We start from the raw sequence: 18693 nt of genomic DNA, 5'->3' as shown, positions 1-18693 counted from the left end.
CCTGTTCAAAAATTACTGCTGTCCTCCTATTGTTCACAGAATTAAATACGAATAGCTCATCTTGTCTTCCATAATCTGGTACAAACTATTTTTCAAGTGTTACCTTCCTCATAGAGCCACATGAAGTTTTCCCTAACAATTCCAGGTTAGTCTCTACCCTCTAAATTCCCACTGCCTCTTTGTGTGGAGGAAAGCAATTTATTTATATTTTGAAACTGAATTCTCTTATTACTCCTAACAGTTTTTTATGGATTCTCTTTGGATTTTTCCCAAAGAGTAACAATAACTGATTTCCTCTTCAGTACTCTTCATACTCTTTGTTGTAAGTTAATGGTTACTATCTTTTATTTACATATAATTTTCACACACACAACTTTTTGTCTCAAAAAGATACCCAGAGAAGGCAACATTATCTCTATTTGCAAAAAGCAAACAGTAAGTGCTCATATAGTGCAGAAGATAGTGTCTCAGCACTGTAACCAATTCAAGAATAAGTCACATATGAGACCTGCCCTCAAGAAGTCCACAAGCTAGGAAGGGGAAAAAAATACTTTCAAACAGAGACGGAGGCAAACCATAAGACACTCTTGAATACAGAGAACAAACTGCGGGTTGATGAGGGGCACAGTGGCAGGAAAAATGGTAATGGCACTGAGGAGGGCACTTGTGGGATGAGCACCGGATGTATGTGATGAATCATGGGAATCTACTCACAAAGCCAAGAGCACACTGTACACACTGTATGTTGGCTGACTTGACAATAAATTGTATTTAAAAAATAATAATAAATAAATAAAAAGATTTTCTTCTTAAAGTCCACAAGCTACTGTAGGGGTCAGCAAAAGCCCAAGGGCCAAATTCAGCCAACCACCGGGTTTTTGTAAATAAAATTTTCTTTTATTTACAGCCATTCACATTCATTTACATTTTACCTATAGCTGTTTTCACTGTACAATGTCACAAATAGCTGAGACAGAGACCCTAAAATATTTACTAAGTGACACTTTACAGATAAAGTTGCACAACTCCTGGTCTAGTACACTAAACAAGACACATATGTAATTAACACTAATCCAGGGATGCCTGAGTGACTCAGTCAGCAAAGCATCCAACTTTGGCTCAGGTCATAATCTCACGGTTCGTGGGTTCAAACCCCGCATCAGGCTCTGTGCGGACACCTCGGAGACTGGAGCCTGCTTTGGATTCTGTGTCTCCCTCTCTCTCTGCCCCTCCCCCTCTCGCACTCAGTCTCTCTCTCTCTCTCTCTCAAAAATAAATAAACATTAAAAAACAAATTTTTTTCTAGGGGGGGCCTGGGTGGCTCAGTTAGTTAAGCAGCTGCATGACTCGGCTCAGGTCACGATCTCACTCACAGCTCTTGGGTTCGAGCCTCGCATTAGGCTCTCTGCTGTCAGCACAGAGCCCACTTCAGATAGATCCTTGGTCTTCCTCTCTCTCTCAAAAATAAACAAACATTTAAAAACAATTTCTTTTAAAGTAATAACACTAACCCAAAATGGAACAATGTAAGTGACCAAGCAAAGAAGAAACAGGCACCAGATTAAGACTCAACTAATTATTAGTCAGTGATGGAGCCACTACTAGAACTAGGTCTTAACTGAACCTAGTGTCATTACACCAGCAAAAAAGCAGAACAGTATTAGATTACTAAACTGTATGCTCTCTGCTTATCTGCTACCAACAGAAGTCAATGAAAAGTCCACAGAAAAAGTTTCTATTCCCAATTCCCGAAAGAGTTCTGTTTTATTATCACCCCTAGTTTCCATGTATCTTTTGCAAGCTCCTACTGCCCAAATTCTGAGTGTTTTCTCTGAGAGAATATCCACATGAGTAGGCTCTTTCAACATACACAAGTGTTTTAAGTTTACGTATTTATTTTGAGAGAGAGAGAGAAGAGACAGCAGGGGCGGGGCAGAGAGAAGGAAATAGAATCCAGAGTAGGCTCTGTACTGTCAGTGCAGAGCCCAATGCAGGGCTTGAACTCACGAACCATGAAATCATGACCTGAACCAAAATCAGGAGTTGGATGCTTAACCGACTGACCCACTCAGGCACCCCAAACTGTGAATTTTTTTTTTTTGATAGCCACTGTAAAGACTGTCCTGAATTTCAAATGACCACAAAATAAAGAAAATTTTCTCATTTGCTGCCCCTGTATTACTTCCAAATTGTGTCAGCTTCCTTTGCTTAGAACATTTCCAGAATATTTACAAGGTAAAAGTATAGAGCAAGAACACTTAAAAGCCTGGTAAATACCCTAAATAAGTGTACATACAACGATATATTCCACGTACTTTGTTACCAGCAAAATGCCACTAGGCAAAGGCACTCAGATACCAATATATTATACTAATGTATTCTAATGTATGCCCATAAATTTAAATACAAATATTGCTTTACTGTTAATATTCCCTCTTTCCCAATAATTTGAAGATGGTGCTAGAAGGGCAATGCTTCTATTACTTACAGTTCAGCAACTTCCTGTTCCTCCTCCCAGGCCTCCTTGTGTGTTAGCTGACTGCTTCCGGTACTCTTACAGGTCCAAATGCGCTCACTGTACCTTTCCAGGCGGGCCTCATACTCTCTGTTAGCAGTCGCTCAGGAAAATAATAATCAAGCAACTGAGAAAACTCATCCACATCCACAAATTACTTACACAGAAAAAAGTCTATAATATGGCAACCTTTCTATATTGTACAGCGTAAGGTAAAATTGAAATCACAGCTTTCAAGTGGCAAATCCAAACAAAATTATTAAAGCCAAAGTATGATTCAAATGGTTTGTCATGTTTTTGTTTTACAAATAAAATATTACTATTTTAGTACAAATGTGATTTATTCAATTCACCTGTTTCAGATTCCCACAGCACTAAAAATTTGTAAGACAAAGTAAAGGTAAATTAAACACAAGTTGTAAGGAATAAGAATGCAAGGTACGTGGAATTGTTACCTAACTTAGATGGTCAGCAAGTTTAAGAATCTTCCATAGAAAGAGGAGAGGACTACCCCAGTCTCACAGGCAATTTGAATAGCCCTGTATACCAGCTAATGATCCACTTACTATAAGCTTCCAGCCTACTTTGGAAACACCTGCTGAGTTTAAAAAATAAATTCCATAAAGCCCTAAAAATAATTTCGATATCATATTTATCCAGCCTTTATGTTGCCTCCAATAATACTACACTCACAAGTCATTTACCAGACATTGTTCGGTCTTTGTAAGGCAGATGGAGGAAGAAAACATCCTACAAGTTAGTGCCATATAAATGGTAACTTTCCACATCGTCCCAACTGGAATTCACTATCAGCCAGACACATTCAAATTCAAGTGACAAGTTAACTAATTTATTTTATGCACAGCAACAGATGCTACCCAAAAAAATAAACTGACACCACAACTAGAGAATTAGCTGCCAATCTCTGTACTTTCCAAGTGACACTTTTTATAGTAGTTGAAATAAAAGTATTTACGCAGCTCCCTCTGTAATACTACCTCACAACTCAACAAGTAATTCATTTTAAATATACAGAGATTCTTTGAAATCAGTGCAAAGATAGATGACAGGGACAAATGCATAGATAACCCAAAATAGTAGTTTTAGCCAATAGTATGAGCACCTTCCCTTACTGTAGCATTCTCTGGATCTGCCAAAAACAAAACAGTTTAAGTCTATTTTCCTCACCAGAGAGGTGATACTAATATTTAAATGATTAAACAAAATAGAGTACCAGTAAAAACCAGGAGTCAAGCTTCCATATAAAACTATACAAATTCAATCTCACTGAAAATTTATAAAAATTTATAGAGAAAAAAGGAAATAGCATGACTTCCAAAGTGACATTATCATAACTAATCAATAAGATAAATTATTATGTTTCTGTCTGTTTGCACGGGGAGGGGGGAGGTGAATCATGACAGGAAGAATCAGGGGCGCCAGAGTGACTCAGTCAGTTAAGCGACTTGATTTCGGCTCAGTTGATTTCGGTTCTCACGGTTGATGAGTTTGAACCCCACATCGAGCTCTGCGTGGACTGCGGAGGCTGCTTGGGAGTCTGCCTCCCTCTCTCTCAAAATAAATAAAAATTAAATTTAAAAAAAAGAATCAAAAAGTGGATTTATTAAAGCATTTAAAGAGCTTGATAACATTCTAATACATTATTTAGTTATACTGAAGAAATTCACTGTGTACTCAGAGAGAATATGAGATAAAACAAATAGATCTTAAAGATTATTAAGTTTCTGTTATTAGCTGTTATTTTTAAAAGTAGGAGTCATGTGCCCAGTGATTCTCCTTTGATCTAGACCTATGCAGCCAACAACATACAACTCGGGTATCACCTAGATGCTCAAATCCAACTTTTTCTAAACTCTTCTTTTTACCCCCTTCCCTCCCCTCCCCTCCTAAACTTGCTCTTTAGCAATTATTCCCAATCTCTCTTAATGGCCCTTGTGTCCAAGTCAGAAATGAGGGAAGCATACTCAACTCTTCAATCCCTAATTGCAACCACTTAGGTTTTTCTTAGTTCAGTCCTTCCTCTTCCACAACAGAGCCATTTAAATTCAGCCTCTGATCCTCCCTTCCCACCTAGCCATAACAGTTTTAATCATTTTAATTGACCTCACCGGTAATCCTCCTCAGGTCCTTTGTGCTTCTCACCCAAACATCCTTTTACTCAATCTTATTTGTTTTTAAACCCAGTTCTATAGCTTACTTTAAAATCTCATTTGCCCTCAGGCCCCTGAAATGCAAATACGTTCGCACTGGGAAGTAATCCTCTGGCTCCCACATTACTGAAAATCACTCCACCAATCAAGATTTTGTTGAGCTTTACTTTGTGGTTTTTATTCTTTCTTTTCTTTTTTTTTTTTTTTAAGTTTATTTTTGAGAGAGAGACACAGAGCACGAGCCGGAGAGGGGCAGAGATAGAAGGAGACACAGAAACCGAAGCAGGCTCCAGGCTCCGAGCTGTCAGCACAGAGCCCAACGCGGGGCTCAAACCCATCAACCAACCTTAAGATCACAACTTGAGACGAAGTCAGTCACTTAACCGACAGAGCCACCCAGGTACTCCTATTCTTTTAAGAAGAAAAAAAGGGGGAAACTTTTTTTCTCAAATGATACATATTTAAATATTAAATTTTTTTGCTGATTATAGTTTTTCAAACAATACAAGACCCTTCTACCTGGATACATGGCTTTCCCACCATCCTTTGAAAATCACTATCAACATAACATTCTCATTCGCGGTGGCAGTATCAATGCCCATAACTTCAATTACTATCTACATGCTAATAATTTCTAGCACCCAAACTAAACTTCCTATCTTCACCCCCCATTCCCAGTCAAAACAAAAAGAAAAAAAAACACCAGATCCTCTTCCAGCGTTCTCTGTTATCAGAGAATGACCAACTAACCAAGTGATAACCAAAATACAATCCTTGATTCCTCCCCAATCAATTACCAAATCCTGTCAAATCTACCAAATTTATTTCTGTAATCTACTGTACTTCTCAAGGGCTAGTACATTTGTTCAGATCACCATTACCTATTGCCTCGTTTATTTAGTAACTGCCTCACTAGTCTCAGGGCTAGATTCTCAACACTGCAGCCACAGTGAGCTTTCAACCTAAAAGCCTGCTTCCATCCTGACTGAATTTTTTTTCAAAGTTTACTTACTTTAAGAGAGAGAGAGAGAGAGAAAGAGGGAGGGGGCAGAGAGAGGGAAAGAATTTCAAGCAGTGCAGAGCCTGATGCAGGACCTGATCCCATGAATCATCACGACCTGACACAAATCGAGTCAAAAGACAAGAGTCAAAAGATGCTCAACCAACTGAACCACCCAAGCGCCTCCTGCTCCAATTTTTGAACAGCCTCCAATATATTTAAGGCAGAATCCAAACTCCTCAGCCTATCTCCCAAGGACTTATATGGTCCAGCCCCTTTGTGTATCTCACCACTAAGCAACTCTATCTCAATTCCCATTTCTTCACTCTAGCTATATAAAACTTCTTTCCATTAAAATTTAAGAATCTTCAAGTTCACAAACTCTTCTCTTCTTGATCTAACTACCCTAATCACACTCTAGATATGAACTTAAAAGTGACTTTCCCCTGAAACATTCCCTGAACCCTGAAGCATAGGAGACTGTATTATTTACAAATATTCACCTCCCTTCCATAAAAGGATTCTACATCTCCACACTCTGCCCTGTGGCTTGCAATGCCTCCTATGAAGAGTAATGCCCATTCCCTCCCCACTGATGTTAGCCTCGGTCACATGCCTTGTTTTGACCAACAGATGAAAAACATGACAGATGCCACTTCCAAGAAACTCAAAAAGCCACCATAGTATCCTCCAGATCTTTCTGCCACCAGAGGGGAGCCTGGTGGCTCAGTCGGTTGAGTACCCAACTCTTGATTCTCAGCTCACGTCATGATCCCAGAGTTGTGGAATTGAGCCATGTGCATCAGGCTCTGCACTGAGCAAGGAGCCTGCTTAAGTTTCTCTCTCTCTGGGGGTGCCTGGGTGGCTCAGTCGGTTAAGCTGGAAAACATTTAATTACTTGTGGCTCACATTATATTTCTATTGGACAGCACTGTCTACCTAAGATTCACATCTAGGAATGCATGCCCTCTGACAATACATGAAAAATTTAACTAGTAATCTACGATTAATTCCGAAAATCAAAAACTTAAAGTCCTACAACACAACATTGGATATTTTTAAGTTTATGTAACTCTGCTCTGGTTGTTACTTTGTCTTATGTTAAGAGAAAGAGAAAAAAATTAAAAAGAAGAGAAAAAAGCCCATTAGAAGGATACTGAGTCAGCTGCCTCTAAATCCTATTTCAGATTTTAGGTTACCAAAATAAGTCACTTACTCTCAAATAACTACTCAGAGCAAATGCCAATTGAGGTTTTTATGTTCCAGCCACTGTTGCACATATAATTGCAGACAAAATGTCAAAGCAATTCTCCAAAGGTTGTGTAAGTTATAAATGACAAGATATTCTCAAATCCTATATATCTCATTATGCATCTACTTTTTCATGAGTTCAAGAGCTACCTCCTCACAATATGCTGCTTCATTGTTCTCTTTAGCCTTCTTTCAATAAAAGTACTTGATAGCCTGAAAGGAAGTGGCCCAGAAAAGTATGGAGGTTAAATAAGCATAACTATAACCCTAAGAGTTCTAAGTGAAATGACAAAGCACCAGCTCCAGATTTGCTTTTTATCCTATTTTCTGTCTCTGGAACAGTCTGTCATCAAGTTAAAAACAATTCTAATCTAGTTTAATTTCTCACTCTTAAGAAATTAAATTATAAAAACCAACCTAAGAAATCATTATTCCAACTGTCCAATAAAATCCTGGCTTGCAACTACAATTTAACTCCAGCTCTTACAACTTGGCTGTAGTCACTCTTGCCTAGAGCCTGATTAACTATGTTCTAACAGCCCCTCCTCATTATACCATCTAAAAGCTCTCATAGGGGCGTCTGGGTGACTCAGTCGGCTAAGCTTCTGACTTCAAGGGCTCAGGTCACGATCTCACAATTTGTGGGGCTCATAGGTTCTAGCCCCCCCCCCCAGACTCTGTGCTGACAGCCCAGAGCCTGTCTCCCTCTCTCTGCCCCTCCCCCATCACGCTGCCTCTTTGTCTCTCAAAAATAAGTAAACATTAAGAAAAGAAAAAAATAAAAGCTCTCATATATTAATATTACAAGGTTATGAAGCAGATGGTCCCAAGCTTTATAAAGCAGGACAGTAAAGCAATACAACAAACATATTACCCTCAGCAGGCTGCTTGTAGCTTCAGTTTCTCCTTAAAACCCATCTTGACTTACTCACTGTATTATCCTATTGACAGATAATAACATCAAGAACTGATACTGATAATCTTTCCAAGGAAGATCTAGTGTATTGCCTTAGTATTAACCTAGGAAGTAACGTCCCATAGATTCAAACCTATAATACAAAAAACGTAATCATCAATATATAAAACCTAGTCATTAAATGTGTGCATCATTCACAACTACTACTGGAAGTTTAATGAAGAGGTACAATAAAGCCTTCAAGAACATACCATCACTTAAAGCTTTAAGTCAATAAAATGTTATACTGATTTGCTATTGCATATACATGCAATCAAAAGGCAGGTATTAGGAGAAAATTAAAGATCAAATCTATTAAAAAATAATTGTAAATATTAAGACTGGAAACAGTATACTTTAATGCAGCTGTTAACCAACCACATACCTGTTCTCTATGAAATCACTAAAAGCCTAATAAAGAATAGAACCAACCTGCCAACCACACAGCACAATTGTTTAAAAAACCATCCTCAAAGAGCTTCCACTTGTAGAAATTCCCATGCAAGCAATTTCCCCCTCAATATGCAATGCAATGTAAGGACTCCTTTGTTAAAGGGGTTGGTTCTACATACTGGTATAGGAAATACTTAAAATGAAGAATTTTTAAAAATACCTAACATATAAAAGGTGCAGGTTTCAATTTTCAATTGTCATCATTAAGAGAAATTCCTCATATATATCATTACATTTCACCTATTTCTGTAAACGATATGAAAAAGCCTGTACTGCCAATTCTAAAAAATTAGCTCTCTTTTAGCCATTTTTCACATGGCTCAACACCTATCACAGACTTGGAACTTGTCTCTATTGAGTGTGTCTTATGCTATACTCCAAGCCGACATAAAAATAAACATCTGGTAATACTAGTGTGTGAGTATCCACCAACTGCTCAAAAAAATGATATTTGAATAACATTTGAAAAGGATATGGCAGATTCCCACAGTAATTTTTTTAACCCCACTGATGGGGCTAAATATTTTTTTTTACAAAGTAGGACACCTTTAGAATAATGATGGATTTAGCGCTTGGGAGTACTTCTCCAAAGCTTCCCAAAAGTCCTTACAGGACAAGAAAAAGAACCAGATTATCATGGAATCCCTCCCTAAAATGCATGTTATCTCATACCACTGACAGAGGTTGACTAACATGAAAAACCAAGCATTCCACCTTCTTTTCTGGATTTGCTTACAAGGATAAGGTAGAAAGGCACTGCATTCTACTCCTAACTCTCATCATCATTTCAGAGTGTTTGACCTTTAACAAGTCCACCAACCCTCTGGGTTCACTTGGCAAATGAGGCTAGAGAATCCAACCATCCCCAAGATCCATTTCAGCTACAAGATGCTCTAGCTATATTTCTCCAAGAGCTTTCCCACAGCACAGGCTCACTTTCCAGGCCCCTTTGTATGTAAACACCCTACATCCACAAACTGCACTGGAACAAGAAATGGGCTATCCTGTAAAAGATCGTATTATATCAAAGAGAGGATCAAAATGAAGTGAAATCAAATGATATCATCGCTCACATGGACACTTCCTCCCATACAGAAGCGAGCAAGCAAGCAAACAGAAACTAAGAAATCAAATCCTTCCAAAGGAAAAGAGCCGATAAAACTCAATATATTTAGCCTTCACTGCTGAAGAAAGCGTTGAAGAAAGCAAGCAAGCAAGCAAACAGAAACTAAGAAATCAAGTCCTTCCAAAAGGAAGGGCTGATGAAACTCAATGTATTTAGCCTTCACTCCTAAAGAAAGCGTTGATTCAGAAATCTACTCCTTTTTTACACTTGTGCTTCCAAAAGGACTCATCTGGCATCCATAAAAAAAAGTAAATAACAGTCGTACAACTAGAAGACTTCAAAGCTTACACAAGAAACCTTAAACAATGATTAGAAAAGAAGATGCGTCTTATTTAAAACATCAGCCTCCTGTTCCTAAAATACAACATAAAACCGTTCAGTAGGTCTTGGTATTTTTTATATGTTCATTTAAAGGCAGATACGGATCTCCTCCTCAATCGTCAACATTTCAAACCTGTGCATGCCGGGGAAGGCAGGCATCATCTCCTCCAAGATAACTTTTTCTTCCCCTTCCCCGGTCTGGAATTCGTTCTGGGGTATGTGCCTCACGATCCTGTCAGCTCACGACCAGCCTGAAGTCCACTCGGGAGGAGAAAAACCCAAGTGCCCCCGCGGAGATGCGGGAAAAAAAACGCACAAAAAAATCTTGCACAAGCCGGATCACGAGGCCGCGTGGGTACAATTTCAAAAACTTCAGAGAAAGGTTTTAATTTAAAAAGGAAAAGCAGCCAAGGAACCCCGTCTCCCGTTCGTACTTAGGGCCTAATGCCACCCGGGGGAAAGGGGGGCCGCTCCTCGAAAACGAGGCCCGGGGACAAAGTGCGGAGCCGGGAAAGGATGGAGGGCACGGGGCCCCGGGCCGGCCCGCGCCCCCGCCCGCCCACCCCGCGGAACGGCGGGCTCGAGCTCCCGCCCGGGGGTGCAGGCCCGCCGGCGCCGGGCGCGCTGACAGCTGCCACAGGGGCGGGCTGCGCGGCCCGCCGGGCCCGGCGAGCCCCCGGCCCACCCCGCCCCACCCCGCGGGCGGCCTGGCGGCCAGGCTGGAAAGGATACTCCCGGGTGCGGAAAGCCTCCTGAGTGTGCGCGATGGTGAAGAGCGGCTCCTCGCCGGGAAGCGGCTTCACCAGCGGGAAGGGCTTGCGGCCCAGGAGCGGCGCCATCGCGGCGGCGGCGGCGGCGGCCCGGAAGGCGGCGGCTCCTCGGCGAGCCCGCGGCGCAACACTAGGCCCCGCGGCCCGGAGCGAGCGCCTGGCTCCCGGGGGTGGGGTGGGGGAGGGGAGGGGTGAGAGGGCGGCGCGAACTCGGCTCCCTCAGTGCTGGCGCGGCCGCGCGAGGGCCATGCAACGGGACGCAGGGACACGGAACTCCCACGCACACCGCTGCGCCTCCCGGCAGCCTCCGGCCCAACCTTCGCTACGGGTCCCCGCGTTCGGCAGTCACGACTCCTCCTCAGCAGCACCGGAGGAAATTATTGAAAAATGGCGGGAGATTCCCCTCCTCCCCCCCGCCCGGTCAGCGCACACACTAACTTGCTCCCCTGTGGCGCCGGTGGCGAATGCTCCAATAGGCGGAGAGCCGATCAGCGCTCACGGTCTACTGGCTCACGGGAGCTGCCCGCTCTGCGCTTGGGTCCCGCCCCCTTTCCGGGCCGCGTAGTTGGGTTGCAGCGCACCAGAGGGCAGTATGAAGAGGTGAAAGGTCACGTTATGTAAGCGCTGGTGACAGGCCTGCGGGCCTCCAGCGGCGGAGTTGAAAATGGGGGTCAGCGGGGGACCGAAAGGCCTGGAATTCAAAGAGGTCAGACCAGAGAAGCCCCTTAACATATACAGACACTGCGCCATCTGTCACCGACGGGCGGACACCGACATCCGGCACCACTGTCCGTGTGGTGCGCCGGAGGGGGAGGGGGAGCGCGCGGCCAGGGGCTTTGTCTTTCCACCGTGCTCCGCCCCCTCCTTAAAGGCGCCGCGTTCGGCCACGCCCGGGGAGGCGCGGGTGGGGCGAAAAGAGAGGAGGGGTTGGCGGGAATAAGCCCCAAGATCCTACCCAAGTGAAGGTTCTCCTGAAGAACAGCTTGAGCCCCCAGTCTTGCTCACCCCAAAGTTAACTTCTGGAAGAGAGTGTGGTGGAGATGTGCATACTAGTATGATGCTTGTTTTTAGGGGCTTGGTGGAAAGGATCATACAGGAGCTTCTTTGGAAAAATATACTAAAAGACATACCTAGTAAAGATACATCCATTAATTCTAATAGTCTTTCGCAGCACCTCCAAAGTTGAGGGCTCTGGACTGGGAGCTTCAGAGGAAAAACAAAAAATAAGACAGAGACTGTTCTGAGAAAACAAGAGGCACGAATAATGCCAGTTCGGTGAAGAGTGCTGTCGCAAGTGCACAGTCCGAAGACAGCAGTAACTGCCTGGAGAGTGACGACATTTGAGCTGCTTCCCCGAGCACACTACACCCACATAGTCCAAACTATGTCCTACCCAGGACAAGCCGAAACACTCACGGATAATTCTCTCCCTAATTAAATTGTCCCCTTCCGTTCAAAGATCTTCACTGGCCTCAGAACATACCTCCCCAGCCTGTTCTTCAGCAGGGCGGAGAAAGCGGGGGTGCGTGGCAGTGCCAGACCCTTTTCTTCTCATCTTGAGGTGAGAAGTCTCCCCCCAGGGAAGGGTAAGTACCAGGTCAGTCGCCATCCCAATGGAGCCTCCTCTGGTCACCTAGCAGAGATAGGACTGCATCCTCCTTCGGTAGCTATTTCTTCTAAAAGGATTATGAGCACCTCGGAGGACAGGACATTGAGTCGATTGTGAAAAGGTGAGTAGCATTTCACTAAGCAGAGAAATGAGGGACGAACATTCTAGGCAGAAGGAGCCGCAGAGCCTTCTTGATAGATTCAGGACAGCACACCTTAAAACGTAGGGATTTTGAGGTGGAAAGTATCAAGAGATGAGGGTGGCAACGGAAGTGATCATCCGGGCCACAGCATGTGATGGCTAGAGTGACGTAGTTATTTGTGGCAGGGATACCAAGGGACCCAAATGTAACAAAATCAAGGGAGACAGGTGGACAGATTTGAGAGGCACAGACGAGATGACTAATGGGACCGACATTTGCAGGACTAGATCCCCGGTAGCAGACTACACACAGGATAAGGTCTCCAACAACATTAAGAGACAAATTTTGGAAAAATTGATATTTCAAAATAGTGTCTAACTGCCCATGAGAGTGGGGACCGTCATCATTTCAGCGCTTGGGGCCACTGTAAGCTGAATCCAGCCCTGGCGTTGGTAAAGCAGAGATCTAAAATGGGAGAATCAGCGGGGACCTGGGTGGCTCAGTGGGTCAAGTGTCCGACTTCGGCTCAGGTCACGATCTCGTGGTTTGTGAGTTTGAGCCCCAAGTTGGGCTCTGTGCTGACAGCTCGGAGCCCGCTTGATATTCTCTCTCACGCTCGTTCTGCCCCAGCCCTGCTTGTGCCCACTCTCTCAAATTAAATAAATAAACTTAAAAAAAAATATATCAAACTTTAATGTGACTCTTGCTTGGTTGGTGTCCTCCACTTCTGTGGGCCAAATTTACAAGTGATAAAGTTGATTAACATGAGATTTTACCATCTTGTCCTGAAGATGTTGAGGAAAAATATAGGGGGTGCCTGGCTGGCTCAGTCAGTGGAGTATGTGACTCTTGATCTCAGGATCATGAGTTCAAGCCCCATTTTGCATAAAGCTTACTCAAAAGAATAATAATAAATTTAAAAATTTTTTAAAGAAAAAAAAATGAAAGAGACTGTTAATGTAACTATCAGTTTCCTGCTCTAATATTTTCATTGACTCTTGTTGCAGTCAAACTTTTTTTTTTAATTTTTATTTTTAACATTTATTTATTTTCGAGAGAGAGAAAAAGAGAGATTGTGGGCTGGGGAGGGGCAGAGAGAAGCGGAGACACAGAATCTGAAGCAGGCTCCAGGCTCTGAACTGTCAGCACAGAGCCTGATGCAGGGCTCAAACTCACAAGCCTCATGAGATCATGACCTGAGCCTCTCAACCAACTGAGCCACCCAGGTGCCTCCTCAGTCCTCAGACTCTTAACCCAGCAAGCCCCTACTGGACTACTTCCTCCTAATTCCCAGAATTCATTAGCTTTATTCCTACCCACTGCTGGAAATGGACTTTTTTCTCCTCTGTGCATTTCAACCCAATACTTCCTTCCTAATGCCTTTTCCCAATTGTTCCAGCCCACATCTGCTTTTACTATACTCTCAAGTTTTTTTTTTTACCATAATTTTAGCAAAATTCATTGTTCAATGTGTTTTCTTTCCTAACATTTGAATAAACAAGTTAATCCAAAAAGGAAGAGATTAAAATGTGTAGCTTCCAGGGATCTGCACCAAAGCTTCTATTGCTCTAAGTCGGCTATGGCTGCTTAGTCGCAGGAATAAGACTGTCCAAGGAAGTGTAGCCATTTCCCTACATGGATCTCCACTGGGTAGTTTTAGGACATGAGCTCAGTCAGCAAGATCTGTTTCTGTGGTCTGTATCATGTGGAGCTATGCCCTGCCACATAGTCCTCGTTCATTGATGCAGGCACAAACCTTTGCTTAGACAGTTCCGGCTCCTGCCTGGGCTTTTCCTCCCTGTCCTGCTGGTTCCTTAAACTCAAAACATCCCAGAGCCACAATCTTACCGTCTTCCTTCCCTCCATCATCTGCTTTATCAGAATGGTTTTCATTTTTATTAACGGCCCACCTTCCTCACAACCTCACGGGCTCAGGTTTGACCTCTCTTGAGCTCCACGGGCATAGGATCAACCAGACAATGTCAGTTCTTGAACTGTCCTTTTCCTGCCATCCCCACAACATCCTATTTCAGGCCTCTATTATTTCTGGCCAAAACTACTACTATAATGCCTTTCTTCTTTTGAAATGTTTTAGGGGTGCCTCTCAATTGGTAGAGCATGCTACTCTCAATCTTAGGGTTGTGAATTCAAGCCCCACGTTGGGCATGGAACCTACTTACAAGTAAAAGTTTTAAACTCCATTAAAATTATGTCTTTTTTATGGTAAAATGAACATAGTTCCCCAAAAGAAACATTTAAATGTACTTTAAAAAACAACAACAGGGGCGCCTAAGTGACTCAGTCAGGTAAGGTCCGACTTTAGCTCGGTCATGCTCTCACAGTTTGTGAGTCCCAGGCCCACCTTGGGCTCTGTGCTGACAGCTCAGAGCCTAGAGCCTGCTTCAAATTCTGTGTCTCCCTCTCTCCCCCCCTCCCCCGCTCGTATACTGTCTCTCTTCTCTCTGTCTCAAAAATAATAAACATTAAAAAATAAAAATAAAAAAACAACAGCAATAAAAAACATCAACAAATAGTTCTACAAAAATCAGCCCTAGAGCACTTTCCCCATCCACTTCCTGTTCCCTCAAGCACTCATTTTCAAATTGTTAAACTATTGGTAAAAGGAAACTTCATTGTTTTTAATGTTTTATTTTTGAGAGAGAGAGAGAGCAAGAGAGAGTGCGAATGGGGGAGGGGCAGAGAGAGAGGAAGACACAATCCAAAGCAGGCTCCAGGATCTGAGCCGCCAGCACAGAGCCTGACCCAAGGCTCAAACTCCTGAACCACAAGATCATAGCCTGAGCCAAAGCCTGAGGCTTAACCAACTGAGCCACCCAGGCGGCCCCCGGATTCCATTTTAATGAAGTTTCCTAGGGGCACCTAAAGGTTTCAGTCAGTTAAGCGGAGGACTTCGGCTCAGGTCATGATCTCACAGCTTGTGGTTCGAGCTCCACATGGGACTCTCAGCTGCCAGCTCAGAGCCTGGAGCCTGCTTCCGATTCTGTGTCTCCCTGTCTCTCTGCTCCTCCCCTAATCACACACTCTCTCTCAAAAATAAACATTCAGAAAAAAAAACCTATGGAAGAAATTTCCAATTTCTTTTTTTTAAGTTTATTTTTGAGAGAGAGACAGATTTCGAAATAACATATATGTTGCTATGTTTGTTTCTCAGTTTTAACGTTAGCTGTTGTCATTCTTCAATGGAAGATGAGGTCTCACCTCCCCCACAAATACCACACACATTCAATCATATTCCCCAAATAATTATTGCAATTGGTTAAATCCACACTCAGTGTATAACTTATGATTATTATCCATAGATGATCCACATGGTGAACTGATTACATTTCTTTTCTTTTGTTTTCACTGGTTTGCATCAGTCTATTTCCACTTCCTTTTCTAAGTACCTATCACTACTCTATCCCTCAACTGACACAACTCTAAGACTCCTCTCAATACATGCAAACCTAGCAAGTCTTCCTATTTGTCCCCTGCCTCTTTCCTTTCCTAGGCATTTTGAACACAACCTCACTCCCCTGCTCTGGGCTTTCAATGGCTGGCTCCCTAAAGTCAACAAAGTAAAATCAAGCTCTTTGGTCTGGCCTTCCAGGCCCTCCACAATCTGTCCTCAGTCTTTTTCCTACTTCCCTCAAACCCCTTACTCCAGTAAACTAGGTTTATCTAGGTTTCTAAATACCATTCCCCACTAAAAGGATCCAGGGCTCCTGGGAAAAAGGAATGGGGCTAGCAAAGTTCAAGGTGAGTCAGGAACAACTTGTGCCTAAAAGTAAAGAAGTGCTCAAATAGAGATGGGGACATGTCAAAAGGACTCAGGAGCCAGCATGAAGGGATTCTAACTGACTAAATCTGGGACAATTTGAACATTAAAAAAAAAAAAAAATGACAGCAACAGATTGTGGCACATTGAATGTAAGGGGAAACCATGAGCCATAGTAATATTCAGAGAGATCGCTTCTAGGCCTTTTGGCTAAGATCAAGTGCAGAGAAAGGAGGGAGGGAAGGAAGGAAGAAAGGAATGGATGGAGGAAGGGAGAAAGAGAGGAAAGAAAAGAAAGGGAGAAAGAAGAAAGAATAAGGAAAAGGAAGGAAGGAAGAAAGAAAAAGAAAAGAAAAGAGGAAGGGCAATGTGCTATTTACAGAAGGCTGCCAGTGAATGAATGTGAAAAGAATGTTAGATTTAGAAAACTCACCATTTTGCAGACTCTAGTGAAGTAACTTGATTCAGAAATGGACCATCAATGGATGCTAAAATCACTGGTCTAAGTGAATGGTCTAAGATTATCACCCGCCCCGCCCCCCCCCCCCCCCGACCTACAAATTACTTATGTAAAAGTGCCCTGAAAATGGAAAGATCTGGCAGACACCTTAGCCAAGTGATCGATCTCAGCATTACCAATAATGAGATAAAAGGGTGTTTCTCTTGATTCAAGGCAGTGAAAAATACATACCAACTCTGTAGCATTCTAACCAAAAACATTCCACCTGAAATCCTTAGAAAATAGAAAAACCCAGTTTGTGGGACATTCTATGAATAACTGCCTAGACCCTTCAAAAATAACAATGACACAAGATACACCTATCCACCCACCTCCAACTTCTAAAAGGAAACTAAAGAGACATGAGAACTGTGTGTGCAATGTGTGACCCTAGAGTTAGATCCTGGATCTGGGGACAGGGGCTAAAGAGAACTACTACCGTTATTGGAACAGTTGGGGCAATTTAAATATGTTCAGATTAAATACTATTATTGTATCATTGTTAAGTTTCTTGGGTATGATCGTGATACTCTGGTCGTGTTGAGGAATGGCCTTGTTCTTGGGACATACAAGCTGAAGTATTCAAGGCTAAAGTGCCAGAATGACAGCAACCGATTTCAAGTAATTCACCTTCCACCCCACCCCCAAAAAAAGAAAGAAAAAAAATGTGTATTGAGATGCCAATGTGGCAAATGTTAATAATTGGTGAATCTAAGTGAAGGGTGCACATAGTTTATTGAACTATTTCTTTCAGCTCTCTGTAGCTTTGAAAAGTCTCAAAGAGCTGGAGAAAATAGAAACTCAATTCCCTGGTTACTGCTACCCATTAACCCCGTGCTTCACTGCCACCATTTGTCCGCATTAACCTGCCCACAAGTAGTCTTTCCTCATAACCAGAGAAAAATGTCAAGGCCCAGCCTCGAATGCCACCTCTCCAAAAGCTTTCTGTGATCTCCAAGCCTCGAAGTTTTTCTCTGGACCCTGACAGTACTCTGCCTTCTCCACCCACCGTGGCACAGGTTCCTGCCTACCTTCTCTACCTCACCAGACTGGAAGCTCCTGCAAGGCAGAGACCTGTCTACCAATTGTAGTTTATATAGAGAGAACCCAGAATGTGCTTTCAATATTTGTAAAATAAACGCCATTTTCCAAGACGACAAATACCTTGGGCATGTGGAAATCTGCTCCCAGGTGCTCAGCTTTTCCATGCTCCAAATTCTCTTGTGCAGACCCATCAAGCTCTATTGATCTTTCTTTGGGCTTATTCATATTCAATGAATTTAGTTAGTGGGCTATCTATTTTTAAGAATTCAAGTGTGGGTTCCAGCAGTCCGCAAGCTGTCATTGGCTCCACAGGGGAAGGGGGGTGCCCAGGCAAAAAAAAAAAAAAAAAAAAAGAATTCAAGTGTGGGGGCACCTGGGTGGCTTAGTTGATTGAATGTCCGACTCTGGGTTTCAGCTCAGGTCATGATCTCAGTTTGTGAGATCGAGCCCTGCACCAGATTCTGCTCTGACAGTGTGGAACCTGCCTAGGATTCTCTCCCTCTCTCGCTGCCCCTCCCCTGCTCACGTACTCTCTAACTCTAAACAAACAAACATAAAAAAAAAAAGTTTTTTGGGGCTCCTGGGTGGCTCAGTCGGTTAAGCATCTGACTTCGGCTCAGGTCATGATCTTGCAGTTCATGAGGTCAAGCCCTGCGTCAGGCTCTGTGCTGACAGCTCAGAGCCTGGAACCTGCCTCAGATTCTGTGTCTCTCTCTCTCTGTTTGCCCCTCCCCCACTCACACTCTGTTTCTCTCTCTCTCAAAAATAAAGATTAAAAAAAAAAGTATTCAGGGGCGCCTGGGTGGCGCAGTCGGTTAAGCGTCCGACTTCAGCCAGGTCACGATCTCGCGGTCCGCGAGTTCGAGCCCCGCGTCGGGCTCTGGGCTGATGGCTCAGAGCCTGGAGCCTGCTTCCGATTCTGTGTCTCCCTCTCTCTCTGCCCCTCCCCCGTTCATGCTGTCTCTCTCTGTCTCAAAAATAAATAAAACGTTAAAAAAAAAAAAAGTATTCAGTATTTCAGTAAGTTTTCATTAAAAAAAAACTTGCAAAAAGTCAATG

The 18693-nt window shown here is 43.0% G+C and overlaps 1 protein-coding gene across 2 annotated transcripts in view; it reads right to left on the bottom strand.

Moving 5' to 3' along the window:
* BAZ1B (bromodomain adjacent to zinc finger domain 1B) overlaps window positions 1-10984 on the bottom strand; it is a 73789-nt gene extending 62805 nt beyond the window's left edge. Inside the window, exons 1-2 of one of the 2 annotated variants that reach the window (XM_030300159.1) lie at window positions 10525-10984; window positions 2489-2605 (exon numbers count right to left, since the gene is read on the bottom strand). In XM_030300159.1, coding sequence (XP_030156019.1) covers window positions 2489-2605; window positions 10525-10631 — 224 coding nt within the window. In that variant the 5' untranslated portion in view covers window positions 10632-10984. The remainder of the gene's footprint in view (window positions 1-2488; window positions 2606-10524) is intronic. The other variant, XM_030300158.1, reaches the window with a different exon arrangement.
* Between the last annotated feature and the right edge of the window lie 7709 nt (window positions 10985-18693).

The sequence above is a fragment of the Lynx canadensis genome, chromosome E3 (assembly GCF_007474595.2).
Source record: "Lynx canadensis isolate LIC74 chromosome E3, mLynCan4.pri.v2, whole genome shotgun sequence".
In the NCBI taxonomy this organism is placed as follows: Eukaryota; Metazoa; Chordata; class Mammalia; order Carnivora; family Felidae; genus Lynx; species Lynx canadensis.
The sequence above is the reverse complement of the archived record's forward strand: the minus strand, read 5'-3'. Positions and strand labels throughout refer to the sequence as shown.